This window comes from Engystomops pustulosus, chromosome 1, assembly GCF_040894005.1.
Source record: "Engystomops pustulosus chromosome 1, aEngPut4.maternal, whole genome shotgun sequence".
Classification (NCBI taxonomy): domain Eukaryota; kingdom Metazoa; phylum Chordata; class Amphibia; order Anura; family Leptodactylidae; genus Engystomops; species Engystomops pustulosus.
Genome location: NC_092411.1, coordinates 53164333 through 53177959, shown reverse-complemented (window position 1 = coordinate 53177959; position 13627 = coordinate 53164333). Strand labels below are relative to the sequence as shown.

Here is a 13627-nt window from a genome sequence, read left to right as displayed (position 1 = left end):
TAATTTTAGCATCACCGACTTTCATATGCACAGCTTTTTTTTTTTTCGGCTGTCAAATCTGGTTAATGGCTTATTTTTTGCGAGAAGGATTATTCTTTTTAGTGGTCTTATTTTAGAGTACCTAACTTTATAAAATCACTTTTTAGAGCATTTTTTAAAATGATCAAGATTAATAGGGGTGCCCTAACTTTTTCATATGACTGTATAAACTTACCTTTGTGAAACCAGCACCATGCCCAGGATGAAGCTGGAATAACGGAAACCTAGGTTGGCCAGTGTGCTTTGGTGTTGTTGGTAATTTTTGATATGATGCGCATATTTTAGAAAACTCATTTGTGACCATATTGAATAAAGAAGGTTTTTAAACTTTGTACAGGCGATCTATTCGATGTCTGAAGGTTTTTATCGCTAGCTTCCAAGGATACTTTCAGGAATGTGGACCTTTGCCCATGAACTTGAGCTTGATGTGAATGATATCTTGGAGGCGTTAAAGGCAATAACCTCATGCGATTTCAAGAATCTCCCCTTTCCCCCCCTCACTCTACTGAAATGGTGCAGTGCACACAATGTGCCCCAGTACTGTGCAGGGGAAAAAAGATAGGGAATGCTCTATCTTTCACCGTGTTTGTAGCCAGACACCACGCCATGACCGGGCAAACATTTGGCTGAAAGCAGCCTGGGCATGCTATCCCTGTCATAGAATAACAGGTAAACACACTAATTTTTCTAATGTTTTACACCAATCTAAAGTATTGTAGACCATGAACCCTACTTACTGTAGCATAGGTGCCTTTTGTTTTTAGATTTGGTGGCTTTAGCTTATGAGCTCCCATGGTAGACCGAACAAAATTCCAGGTAGTACAGTATGACTTGCGTTGGTGACATGCAATAATCCCATCCCAGTCATTCTGCCGTGCCGTCTCTGCCAAATACAAGAGCGGTAAGTACCCATTGTAAGTAAACAACATAAAAGAAGTTTCATCATTAAAGACATGTTCCCATCCACAGTTTAGGGTATAAATGTCACATCCCAGGGGTATGAAAGTGGTCCCAGTTCTTTTTGGTGGTCTTTTTTAACCTTTATTTCCTTTCAATTTTGCCATTTTTAACACAACCAGATAAAATGAAAGTTCAAAATTATGTTAAAAATGCTTGTTATTACATGTATTCCTTCGGGATGAAATTCAAGCAAAAAAAATATAGAAATTATCCCTTATTATATTCCTTGTGGACCAGAAGTAGCCCTAATATCTTTGGGACTAGAAAATGTTCCTATTACTCATTTAACCACAGTATCTCATATATTAAACGTCTCATGAAATCTAATAGCTAAGAATTGGAACTCCACATCACTTCCTTCTATTCACCAAATTCTCGCTGTTGTAAATATTAACTACCTTACTAGCAAATCATAAGGGCACCAAATCAAACTTCTCAAAAAACTGGAATGACTGGTTAAAGTATGCTTCCATACACAATAAGTAAGAAGTATTACCATAATATATTACAAAATTTATAACACTATTGTGTTTCACATCTCACTTCTCTTTTGTTTTTCTTTATGTTCTTACCAGTTTTCTTCTGTTACTTACTGCTATCATAGCATACAAATGTATTAATGCTATCTATGTATATTTTTGTTTATACTGGTTAAAAAAAAATTGTTATTTAAAAAAAATGTTCTCTAGTATAGTATGACTGCAAGGCTTCCGTTAGCTTGAATATCAGTTTATGATAAGTTTATGAACATTTCCAACAATATAATAAGCAGTTTTCATATTTCCCATATACTTAATATTTGCTGGACAAAATATCATCAAAAGTACACCAGTGTAATTGTAATCCAAAACATACCAGATGCAAAGCATACAACAGGAGGCAGCCTAAGGTAACTGCAGCGAAGTCCAACTTTTTTAGCTTTGGCTTTATTGATGGATCCTGTGAAAAGAAAGCCACATATTCCAATATTAGCAATGTGACGAAAATATGTGCTATGCTGGTGAATATTGTTAGGGAGGTCGGTTTTATCACAGACAGTGGCCAGTATATTGTACCTTAGTTTATGGTATTTCATTATTTAACTCACTGAATGGATGAATTAAAAATAATGCCTAAAAAGGTGCGCAAATGAATATTGCTTATATCTCAAAAAATAAAAAAAGTTGCTCAGTCCCAAACGGCGCCAATGAAAAATACAGACCTCAACTAGCACTGTCAGCCAGGAAAATAAAGTTACAATTTTAAAGAAAATCTACTGCAGGGTTTTAATTTTTTATAAATTAAACTATTTATGCTGCTTGGTAGGTCCCAGAAGCGTGAATATGGGGAAAGGCTTTTAGAAGAACTTTTTAGAACTTATAACTTTATTAAAATGAAAGTTAATCTTATAAGTAATATCTCTTTTAAAACTTCTAAGAAACATATCCCATATTAAAATGAATGGTTAATAAAATTGGGGTAGATTTCCTTTTTAGAAGATTGGCAAACATACACTATTTATTCATTTTACAATATGCATTACAATAGGTAATATAAATATATAAAAAGGTATTGTCAGAATCTACGGATCTGTAGGATGAAGGTAATATTATAATTTTCATAGGATAATCTATGCAGATAATAAAATTACAAAATAAAATGTGTTTATTTTCCCATCCCCTTCAGAAAGGTATAATACAATTCAGTTAGCCCTAAATGTAAAAAAACAAACAAACCCACAAATACCCACATACACAGAATATTTTTCGCTTTTTTTTTTTTTTTAAATATGGCTTTTGAAATTGGAGTCCTAAAAACCCCTAAAATAAAAAAGTCCCAAACTGTCTGCATCCTGTAAGGTTTGTGGTATGTCCCAACCCAGAGTACCTCCACCACTTGGAAGCACTACAAATCCTATAAAAACACATATGGTTACCATTAACTTACCATGACCAAGGCTTTTACTGTATCTGTCATGAATTGTTGAAAAGTAATGAATGGCTCCATCCTGCCCTGCAGAAAAGAGGCAAAGAAAAAAAAATGAAATCCCAAAATGTTCAACACTAAACTGCAAATTTATGGCCGCATATATGTCCCCCATAGTTGTCTTTGGCGCCCGGGCTAGGTGCGGTGAGCACAACGTGTGCTCCCCGTACTATACAGAGGCCGCAAAAAAAAAAATAAAATAAAATAGAGCATGCTTTATCTTTGGCTGTAAGAACGGCCGTGCGGCTCTATTCTCTATGGAGAGAGGAGGGGTGAGCAGTTCTCACTCCTCCTCCTGTCTAGCGTGACCAACGTGTGCCCGTTAGTGTACATGAGCCCTCAATGTGAAAATGTTACATAAAAGCATTAAATATAAACTAATCACCTATTACCTGCACTAAGGATATGTTTTCCATCCTGACCATGGTACCGTACAAAAGTGGGTGGAGCACTGTGACCAAGACGGAACCTCAGCAAACGACCTTGACCTCCAGGGCCATCAAAGATCCATACCTGATAAATGGAAAGTTCTGTGAACTTTATTTTTCAGCAGTTACACATGTATTAGCCCTGTATGAACGGTTTATGAATACTACAACTAAACAAATACATGACAATATGTGAAAAAAAATACATAGCAGATAGAAGCCACAAGTATGAAAAAAGGGCTGACAGCAAAAAGTAAAAACTCCCCAAACACTGCGGTTTCTGAAACTTCTACAAACATAGATACAAAAAGAGGACGATGAATTAAAGGGGTTGTACCAAGTTTGATTGTTATCCCTCATCTACAAGATAAGTTATCAGTGGGGACCCAACTACTGGAACCTCAAGTTCAAGAAGGGATCCATTCTTTCTAAGGCTGGTGGTACACAAGTGAGTGTGTTCTGTCAAATATGCTCAGTGTCAGTGGGATTTACTGGCCCAAACGTAGACCTGCTGAACTAAATACAGCATGCCAGTTCAGCAGTTCCGTGAATCCCACAGACACATGGAGGGAGAATTTATCATACGCCGCCTCTCCTGCTTAGGTCTTTCGATGTATCTGCTGCATGGTGCGGCTGGCAAACAAACATATGCCAGATCCGACCTAGCGCAGTATTGCGTAAAAACAGCAAAGGTTTGATTTTTCAAAAGAGCACAGGCACCCCATGCCCTCCACGATCCATCCACACCCAGATGATGTGGTAGAATATTCACTATTAAAATCATAAAATTGCAGAAAACTGGTGTAGAAGAGAGTGATAAATCTCCCCCATGGAGCAAATGTACTTGTATACAACTGACCTAACTGATGGAGCAGCAAGTTGATTGTCAAGAAATTTCCATAAACTGATAGTATTGAATGGAGTGGCAGAAAACATACTTGACTTGTTCCTTCAATTAGTGAGAATTACAAGGCACTTACTCTAATATTTGTTATCCATGGCCTCGTTCCTTCGAAAATGAACTTTTAACATTATGCCAATGAGCCAAAAGGGCTTAGGAGTGGGATAACAGAGCCCCCCTACTTGCTGTAAATTCACAGGCTGTTACATGCTGAAGAAGCACTTCCTGGTCTCACTGTGTGCTCACTGCTGCCTAGATTACAGAAAGTGCAGGGGGAAGGGCGAGACTGACGTGCGCTACTTCAGTGTAACAGCTTCTGAAGCCAGAGCACAGAGGGCTCCTGTAACACGTCCATAGCCCTTCAGGCTCATTAGCGTAATTTTAGAATTGGATTTTAGAAGGAAGGAGGCCATAGAAAACAGATAAGAAGATTATCAGTGCCTGGATCTATGAGTAAGTGTCCCTGGTTTATCATGTCACATTTTCGTTAAAGACTTCAGATATTTGCAGCCAATGGCAACCTTGTATAGCTAAACTGGGATCACAGGACCCCCATTTACATGTTAGGTGGACTCTAATATAGGATTATTTTTGATATCTACAACAAATGTAAGGTAAAGGTTTACCTTTGGTAATGGTTACCTTTCAGATGTTTGTGGCAGGGGACATAAGGGCCAGTTGTTATAATCATAAAGATTTTAAAATTACATCTTGTTCACAATTAAAATGGATATAACCGGACTCAGATAAATGGAGAAAGGTAAATTACCCGTATGGCATTATCAGCAGCATTGGTTATGAGAAGAGGTTCCCCATGAACAAATGTTAAGCCAGCAATAGCAGTTGAATGAGCTTCCCTCATCTGGCTCATCAGCTTCTTTTCTTCAAGATCCCACAGCCCAATGTGGCCAATGGGACTTCCAGCTGCCATTATTGGATGTCCATCTAAAGAACAAAAGCCACAAACAAACTTTCAGCATTTAAAATTGTAGATGCTAAGTAAAATCATTAAGTTTTTGTACTGATGTGACCCCCTGGCCCCACTGATCACTGTGGGTAGAGAATGTATCCTGCGGCAACAATCTATAATATGGGATGGCTAAAAATTGCTGACAGTGCAGGTAAATGGTTAACACCTGTGATCAGTGGTTGCATCGGGTGTGAGCGATGGGTGTTTGCTGCATAATACAGCCAACACCCACCATGTATGAAGAGGGCTCAGCCTGTGACATCCTTAACATGGTATCTCAAAACACGTTAAGGGGTCAATAAAGAATGAGGTTAAAATGTGTGAACTGACCTGTGCGAAAGGATATTGCAGTAATAGGACCCCAATCTTGCTGAAAGGTCATTAAAGTTTCATCAAACTTAATGTTGTGCACAACAATTTTACCATTTGCCAAACCAATTGCCACAACATCAACCGCTGGAGCCTGAAAAAAAAAAAAAAAAAAAAAAAAAAAAAAAGAAGAAGTTGAGAAAAAAGCTATACTATATTTCTAGGATTAGTCGTTTGAGCTCCAGAATTTCATAAATTATTTTGAGCCATTTCAAAGATGAAATAATTAAAATGTGAATTGGTCTTGATACTCAAAATATAGGATTATGGGTGCACACATGTAGCTTAATACAGAAGCCATTGAGAGGGTATTCTTGAAAATATCATACACCCATTGCTGCCGCAGAACCTTGGAATGCAAAAAAATATTATTGTTCATGTAATGACAAGTTCTGCAATTTCCCTCAGTTTTCTAGATCTCTGCTTGCTGTCATTGTTCACAATTTGTCACACAACGAGCCGTGCACCTGCCTGACATCACATGACCATGGACAGGTTTCTATCCACGGGAAGTAAAGAATGAAGCCTCCTGTGAGGGCGTACACACATGGCATTTAAAAACAAACTAAACGGCCATGGGTTTGGCCAAATCGCATCTGCGTTTAAAGTGAAACACATGCACAATCAGGTGAACACAGCCCTCAGGCGTTTGCGAACGTAAAGCAAACGCCACATGTGAACTCCCCCTGAGATGTAACCATTTATAGGAGTTAAGATCTACAAACGCATAAGGTCTAATAAACTATGGCTTCTTAAATGGCATCTACCACCAGGAAGAAGCAGTTTATGCAAAGGACACTGTCATTTTTCCAGTCATCTTGATTTTTTCAGGAAGAAATATAGTTTTTAATAGCACAATCTTGGGTTGCATATGTCTTACTGATGAACTTTTAATAAACCTTTCTGTGCAGTATATTTAAAATAGCCTAAAAGAAAGATACTACAGGCAGACCAGAGGTCTTTCAGAGCACCTCTGGACGCATCTAATATCATTGGTACCCGGGGAACGGTGCTACGGGCTTGCAGTGTCTAATGGGTTAAACATGTGGGCATCTTCTGATATAGAGTGTTAGTGCTGGGCCTGGGGTACTGGGCTAATAACACAGCCCAGTACCTATAGCAGCAAGAACTAGGTTCAGCTATCTTCTTCCGATGGGGTCCCGTAGAGAGGCGTCACATCACAATAAGTACACCCAATGACCGCTGTAAAAACCCAATACGGCGTTCATTAAGGGGTTAAAGGGAACCGGTCACCAGAAGGCCGAATTTCACTGGTGATAGATGCCATTAGGCTCTGCATAGTACATTCCATAAATCTTACTTTCACAATTGAGTTCCCCTCCATTCGAGTAATATCCACGACTAAAGCTGACCTGCTCCCTGCCAAGAAGTCCTGGATCGGTCCAAGATGGTGGTGCCCACTGGAAGCACCTTGGGGCGTCGGCACTGACTGCGCTAGCTACCGCCAGGTGTCATGTGTAATATAGCTGACAGCCGACGTAAGGTATAGCAGTAAGGAACTGGTTTTTAAAATTATTAAGTAGCACATAATAGATTGATAAAAGCTACAAAGAGAATAACAAATATCTTGAAAAAAAAAATTGTACCTGCTGAAGCACAGTGACTCCTGCCTGCCAACCAGGAAAGCTAAACAGAAGTTTGCTGGGAAAGAAAATGTGACACTTAATATACACTACATACAATTACGTTGTCATAAATAACATATATACAAAATCTGATGAGATATGTAAATATTTTTTGCAGCCAAAACCAAACATGGATTATCAACCTAATCCTGGGTTTGACCTCAGAAACAGCTTTAAAGGGAACCTGTCACAAGGGACCTCATTTTCACTAAAGACAGGTTGCAAAAGTCCATTACAGCTGAATTGCAAGTTATAATTGCGTGTTATAACTTACCCTGCACCCGGACAGAATTCTTGTCTGTGCTGCTCACTCCTCAGCTCTTGGCCGCCACCTTTGTGCTCCTGTACAGCTCCTCCCTCCTGCTCCTTAACAAAGCCCACAGCCTGGTGAGCTGACATCAGTGGGAAAGAGAGGAGCTGTACAGGAGCAAAGTGTAATGTCTTAAAAAAGCTGTGCAGGGTCAGGTTTCATTTTGCATATCGGTCAATGGGGGTATATATATTAAACATACTATATTAACCCCTCTCCAGTTCAGAGCACCACCAACCGCTGCTTATACCCAATGTGGACAGCAGGTGTTTGCTGTAGATACCGTGTCACTGCTGAACCTCTGTATAGAGTGGCTAGCAGTGATGGGAGGGGTCACACTGAACCAGGGCACCGAAGGGAGGTAAGTATTAGGCCTCTGTCCTAAAGTGTATGGAGCGGTCTCAACTTTCCAGTAACAGATGATGATTGGGTGAAATAAGCCTGGTTATATACAGGTTTTATTTTTATATGCCTTTTTTTCCCCTTAAGGAGAACTTCAAAACCCATTTGTATCCAAAACATCACTAATATATATATATAAAAAAAAAAAAAATGCAGTACATTTGTTCCAGATTTCATTTAGTCTACTTACTTGGATTTTATATTCCACAACTGAAGGGATCCTTGCTGACTTCCAAGAAGAATTTTATTAATATATGTGCTGGGATGCATTACAGCCGAAATATCAAAATTGCCTTTGTCAAAATTCAGCTGTAAATATTCCTCTGTAAAATAAAATTGTAAATTTATACCTTGATATATCTGAACCAAGTATTTACTTTGTCACTCACAGAATTTTATAAATTTTTTTTTTAATTTAAGGCAGATAGAAAGCTTGAATCTTACCTGCAGAAAGGATATCCCAAACAATGACAGTATTATTGGTATCAACAGATATTACATGGTCACCAAAAGGCAACACCAGATGAATATCAGATTCATGACCTTTGTATGTGTGGATTATCTTAAAATAAAATAGAGAAAGGCAAATTAAAATAACCTACAGGGTAACAACCACTGTTTATTTCTCTACAGTTTTGCTTGATTTGGCTTCTCATTCTGTGTTCTCCTAAGGCCTCTAGCACACAAACTGTGTTGAGAATCGGACGACTTTGCTCAACGTAAATTGTTCGAGTTTGATCCGATTTTTTCGTCATAGTTTGTTTTTTATAGTTCATTCAGAGTTGAGTTTGAGTGTTATACAACAATGCACTTTTTGTAGCACAAATCTTTCACCTGTGCCAAATTCTCTCTGCTCTCAGCTACTTCCTTGAAACATGCGCAGGAAAAATTGACAGTATTATGATGCATCCTAGTTGTGTCAGTTTTTTTTCAAGCCCCCATAGACTTCAATGGGCAGTTTTTTTTTCCGTCTGACTCATCAAACGTTCTACTTTTGAAACATCGCAATGGAGATGTCCAGCAAGGAAAAAAAAATGGTATGTGTAAAGATCTATTGAATTGCTATGTATCTGTGCTTAATGCGATGACTGATGGCCATGGACTTGCATGAGAAAAAACAGTTGGGCAAGATGCCTAAATGGTTAGAAACACTCACTGAACCCGAATTGTTTTCAGTCTGGCCATAAATTAGTGTTTCTACCAACCTTAGAAGACAGAAAAGCACATTTCTCAGCAAGTAAAACAACAACAGTCTACACTGAATGTAAGGATCTTCTACACAAGAAAAAACAAGCAAAATGTTTAAAGGACATCTACCATCAGTTTACAGAGATATAAAAGTTATGCAAATTACCCGTGAACACTCAAGCTACGTCATCAGGCGCATCAGGGAGCCTCATATTTTAATTTACGCACCCCCCTCCCCCTGTAACACTAGCTATGGGGGGAGTGCATAAATTAAAATACGAGGCTCCCTGAGGTGCTCGGTTGACGTAGTTTCAGTTATAATAAAAGAATCGTTCATCAGGAACTTCTTATTAGGAACACTAAAACTGATGGTAAATGTACTTTAATGAAAACCAATTAAAGGAAATGACTCTAATAGATGTAATAGATTTAAAAATAATTTTCCCATTCAGGTGTGCAGTGTCAGGAAAAAAAAGCCGTTATGTTCTTTGTAAATGAATAGTAAAAACAGAACAATTCTGTCAAGAGTGTCCTACAGAAATTAACAAACCTCTTTGTTTCTAGCAAATGCTTTTAGGAGATTTCCATAAGATGCAAACACCAGCATGCGGTCCGCAGCAAGACAAGTAATTTCTTCTGGAAGGGCATTGCCTAAATTTGAGCAACAAAATTATATTAATAGATGGGTTCATTTCTGTAGTCAACAGGCTGGGGACATTCACAGAAATCACAGCTTGACCCCTGCAGTGTACAATAGCAGCACTGAAGCTATCACATCACAATGCAACCTATACTGTATGCTTTACGCTTGCTGCATGTCAAATAATTCTGTGAGTGAATGGCTCCCATTTGTACCTGCGAGCCAAAGGAAAAAAAATCTAGGATAATATTTAGAGCCAGGAAACAGGCTGAAGACCTTTCTCAAAAGAATATTGGCTAGGAGTCCATCCTCTGTGGCTCCAGGCGTTACGGTCCTAATATGAGATGGTCAACATCCCATACTTTGCCATGTGAGGCCACTCCCTTTAAAGCATCAATACACAACTATTATACAATGGATAAACAACACAAACATGTATGTAAATCATCAAGTACATCATAGAAAGGAGATTGAAGTCATAACCTTCCACAGAACAGATCTCTCTTTGTAGAGAAGGTTCTGTACAAGCTATGTGTACAAAGAGAAAAGCCCGGAGTTGTACACAAATGTTAGTATTTGAGAAGAAAGATGAAAAACCAAATAACTATCTGAAAATATAAATCAGAAGAAATACTTGTAAACTGATGGCAGATACAATTAAAACATGGGTATGTTTACATTGCAATATTTGTACATGCACTGAGCACTTTATGCATTTAAAAGGCTGCAATTTCAGCCTGAACAATTTTTGTTAGCACTTTGTGCATGTTCGTTGCCATATATCTTTGTATGAACTGTATGATTACCTCCAATCCCATGTGATATGATGTCTTAACATTTATCACTCTCCCAGTCGCCTATGTTTTTAATTGTTCCTGTGTGACATCCTCACCATCCGCCTGTATCCCCCATCCCCCCTTCCCCCTTTGTGGAATATGTAATTTTTTATGAAATGTAATAAAGATTTTGTGTACTTTTGGCTAAAATTGGCTTAGTGTTGTGTTTGTAGGTCTATAAACTGAGAACATATAGAATAAAAGAAAATCTTTACTTACTGACAGCAACTTGCCCAAGCTTGTTAACCTAAAAAAAAAAAATTTGAAAAAAAAAAAAAAAAAAAATAGAGTTAATTTGAGAGGCATCATAGTAAATTACATAAACAGTGTAATGGCTGAGGGATTAAACCCTGCAGTAATTCCAAAGCCACTTCAGCATCAGAAACCAGCATTGTCATATAATGCCGCACCATGGGGCGGAGGTCCTTAGCTTTGCAAAGTTTGATTTCCACATAATGATCTGCAGCAAAAAATTAACATGCCACATATTTTCCTTGCAGATAAATCCTCTGGATTATACCGCTATTAGAATATGCTGCAGATTACAGCAAGTGTCCATAGGTAATAAGCAACAAAATAAAGCATGAGAAACCAGGGACACTTAGTCATCGCTCCAAGTACCACGACTGTGGTAATCTTATATTTGTTAATCGTGGCATGTTTCTTTTTAAAATCAATTTTAAAATTGTGCTAATGAGCCAGATGAGCACTGGTAGGTGTCACAGGCTGTTACAATGAGCATAACATGTGGAGACCTGAAGTGCAGGGGAGTCCTACTCTGCTCATTATAACTACAAGTGAAAACATCACGGAGGGGCTCTGGAAAACCCCCCAGAGCCCCTCAGACTCATTAGCAGAATTCTAAAAAGTTGAGTTTAGATGGAGAGAGGCCATGAATAACAAATATAACAAGATTACCACCGTCATGGTGTCTGGTAATAAGTAAGTGTCCCTACTTTATCATGCTTGATTTTGATGGCAGATTTTCTTTACGACTATTGCTCAATTGCCTTTCCCTCCTGAGGGCGGATTCTCACATGGCATTTTCATGGGAAATGCATATGAGTTTGCAAGTTTGCAATTAAAAACATGACAAAAACGCCACGTGGGAATCCGCACTGGATGTAACACAACAGAATCCTGTCTGGACCTATATATTCACCACATAATTCTCATTTTTCATTAACTGTGTGCCATGAAAAAAAACTGTAATCATCCTCGGGATTGAGCTTTGGTCTTCTATGTGCACTCCTGACAAGTGTCACTGAGCCTCCATACAAGACGAAGCTGCAGGTAAGGGTCACACACTCCATGGACTCCTCATACAGATGTGCTGCAGGTATGTGACCACATGAGGACAGGCTGCCAGCACATGCAATGCTTATGACACATCACTAGTTACACCGCTACCAGCACATTATACTCACATTATAAGTCAGGAAGCTCTTCCCCACCGCGGTGACCAGGTAGAACTCCTTGTGCTTCTTGTGGTACCGCACTACATGAGGGACGTGGTTACTGTACAGGCCCAGGGATCGGTACCCGGCGAATAAAACGCTTCCCCGCACTCCCTTTTCATTCGCCATGTGTGAACGGAGCAGCTACCCGGCTACACCGTGACAACCACGTGTTCACTGGCCGAGACCTTCTCCACAACACAGTGACTTCCGGGTGAAAGTGCAGCGCCCTAACTCCTCCGCCTCACACTTCCCCGAGCTTGGGTTCCACGCTGCGCCGGTTCCGGTAGTTTGTCTGCCATTCGTTCCGTGTTTCTGTGTCTGCTATGCGGTTACAATGCTTTATTCATCCCAATTATTTTCATTGCAGCCCGTATAGAGCAGTAGTATCACTGCACTGTATATAAGAAGAGATGTAATTTATGGTAATTTATCAAAACTGGAATTTTTTAGGAACATTTTGTGATAGTTTGTTACAACAATCAACCAAAGCAATAACATGAAGGATGGTAAAAAAAAAACAGAAGAGTACATTATAAGACTAGGTAAAATAAACAACACAATATAAATTATTCATATTACACATATTTCACATATCATGGTAGGTACATCCATCTTCAATATGTTGTTTATTCAATAGGCTTAGTGGCCGCCATCACCTACAGTGGCTCATTCTCCATGTATCCTAGTAGACTATGGGGCACATGTATCATAGTTTTTCAGCTGCCACTTTTTCAAGTTTCCTTAAAGTTGGCCTACTTAATCATTGCAATGTATCTTAAGTTTTTTCCCTTTGTGATACATGTGATGAGTTGCCTGTTTAGTCTCACTTTTACAACTTTTTGTGGTGTCTGACATTTTAGTCCCAAATAGTACCTGCAAAAGTAAGTCTAGGTCTAGCATGCTCTGTTTTGGGACTTATTAGTTGCAGTAATGGGACAATTTCGGAACCCAAAAGTCTCACAAGTTGAACAAGCATTTGGGCTACAAAGATAACTACGTAACGCTTTATTAAATCCCCATGGCAGCTAACTTTGGTACGATGCTTGATTCTGCACCTAAAAAGTCTCACATACAAAAGAATGCAATAAGAGTGATACATGTTCCCCTGTGAGTTACTGAGTCTATTCCATCACAGGCTAGGAATAGAGTGTATTTGTGTTGATAAATGTACCAACAGTGAAACAACAACAAATTCAACAAGAACTAGGTCATTGAGGCATGAAAGAAGCATTAGTACGCTTTAGGGTTTAAGAACAAAAAACGTTTAATAGTGCCCATTGCTGCTTCCCATCTCTGCACTGTTGGAAACTGACCCTCTGATGACATACCATTATTTACTTATTTGCAGATATACATGTAATCGCTCTATTTGGGAATACAGGCGGTCCCCTGCTTAAGGACACCTGACTTACAGACGACCCATAGTTACAGACGGACCCCTCTGCCCACTGTGACCTCTGGTGAAGCTCTCTAGATGCCTCACTATAGTCTCAGACTGCAATGATCAGCTGTA

At 39.0% G+C, this 13627-nt stretch overlaps 1 protein-coding gene across 1 annotated transcript in view; it reads right to left on the bottom strand.

Annotated features, from left to right (window-relative positions):
* The window catches only part of WDR36 (WD repeat domain 36), a 29176-nt gene extending 16687 nt beyond the window's left edge, over positions 1-12489 (bottom strand). The window contains exons 1-12 of the mRNA XM_072140557.1: positions 12082-12489; positions 10874-10901; positions 9729-9829; positions 8435-8552; positions 8181-8313; positions 7240-7294; positions 5594-5726; positions 5063-5238; positions 3357-3477; positions 2926-2991; positions 1855-1938; positions 777-922 (exon numbers count right to left, since the gene is read on the bottom strand). Of these exons, the coding sequence (XP_071996658.1) occupies positions 777-922; positions 1855-1938; positions 2926-2991; positions 3357-3477; positions 5063-5238; positions 5594-5726; positions 7240-7294; positions 8181-8313; positions 8435-8552; positions 9729-9829; positions 10874-10901; positions 12082-12240 (1320 nt within the window). The 5' untranslated portion in view covers positions 12241-12489. The remainder of the gene's footprint in view (positions 1-776; positions 923-1854; positions 1939-2925; positions 2992-3356; positions 3478-5062; positions 5239-5593; positions 5727-7239; positions 7295-8180; positions 8314-8434; positions 8553-9728; positions 9830-10873; positions 10902-12081) is intronic.
* Between the last annotated feature and the right edge of the window lie 1138 nt (positions 12490-13627).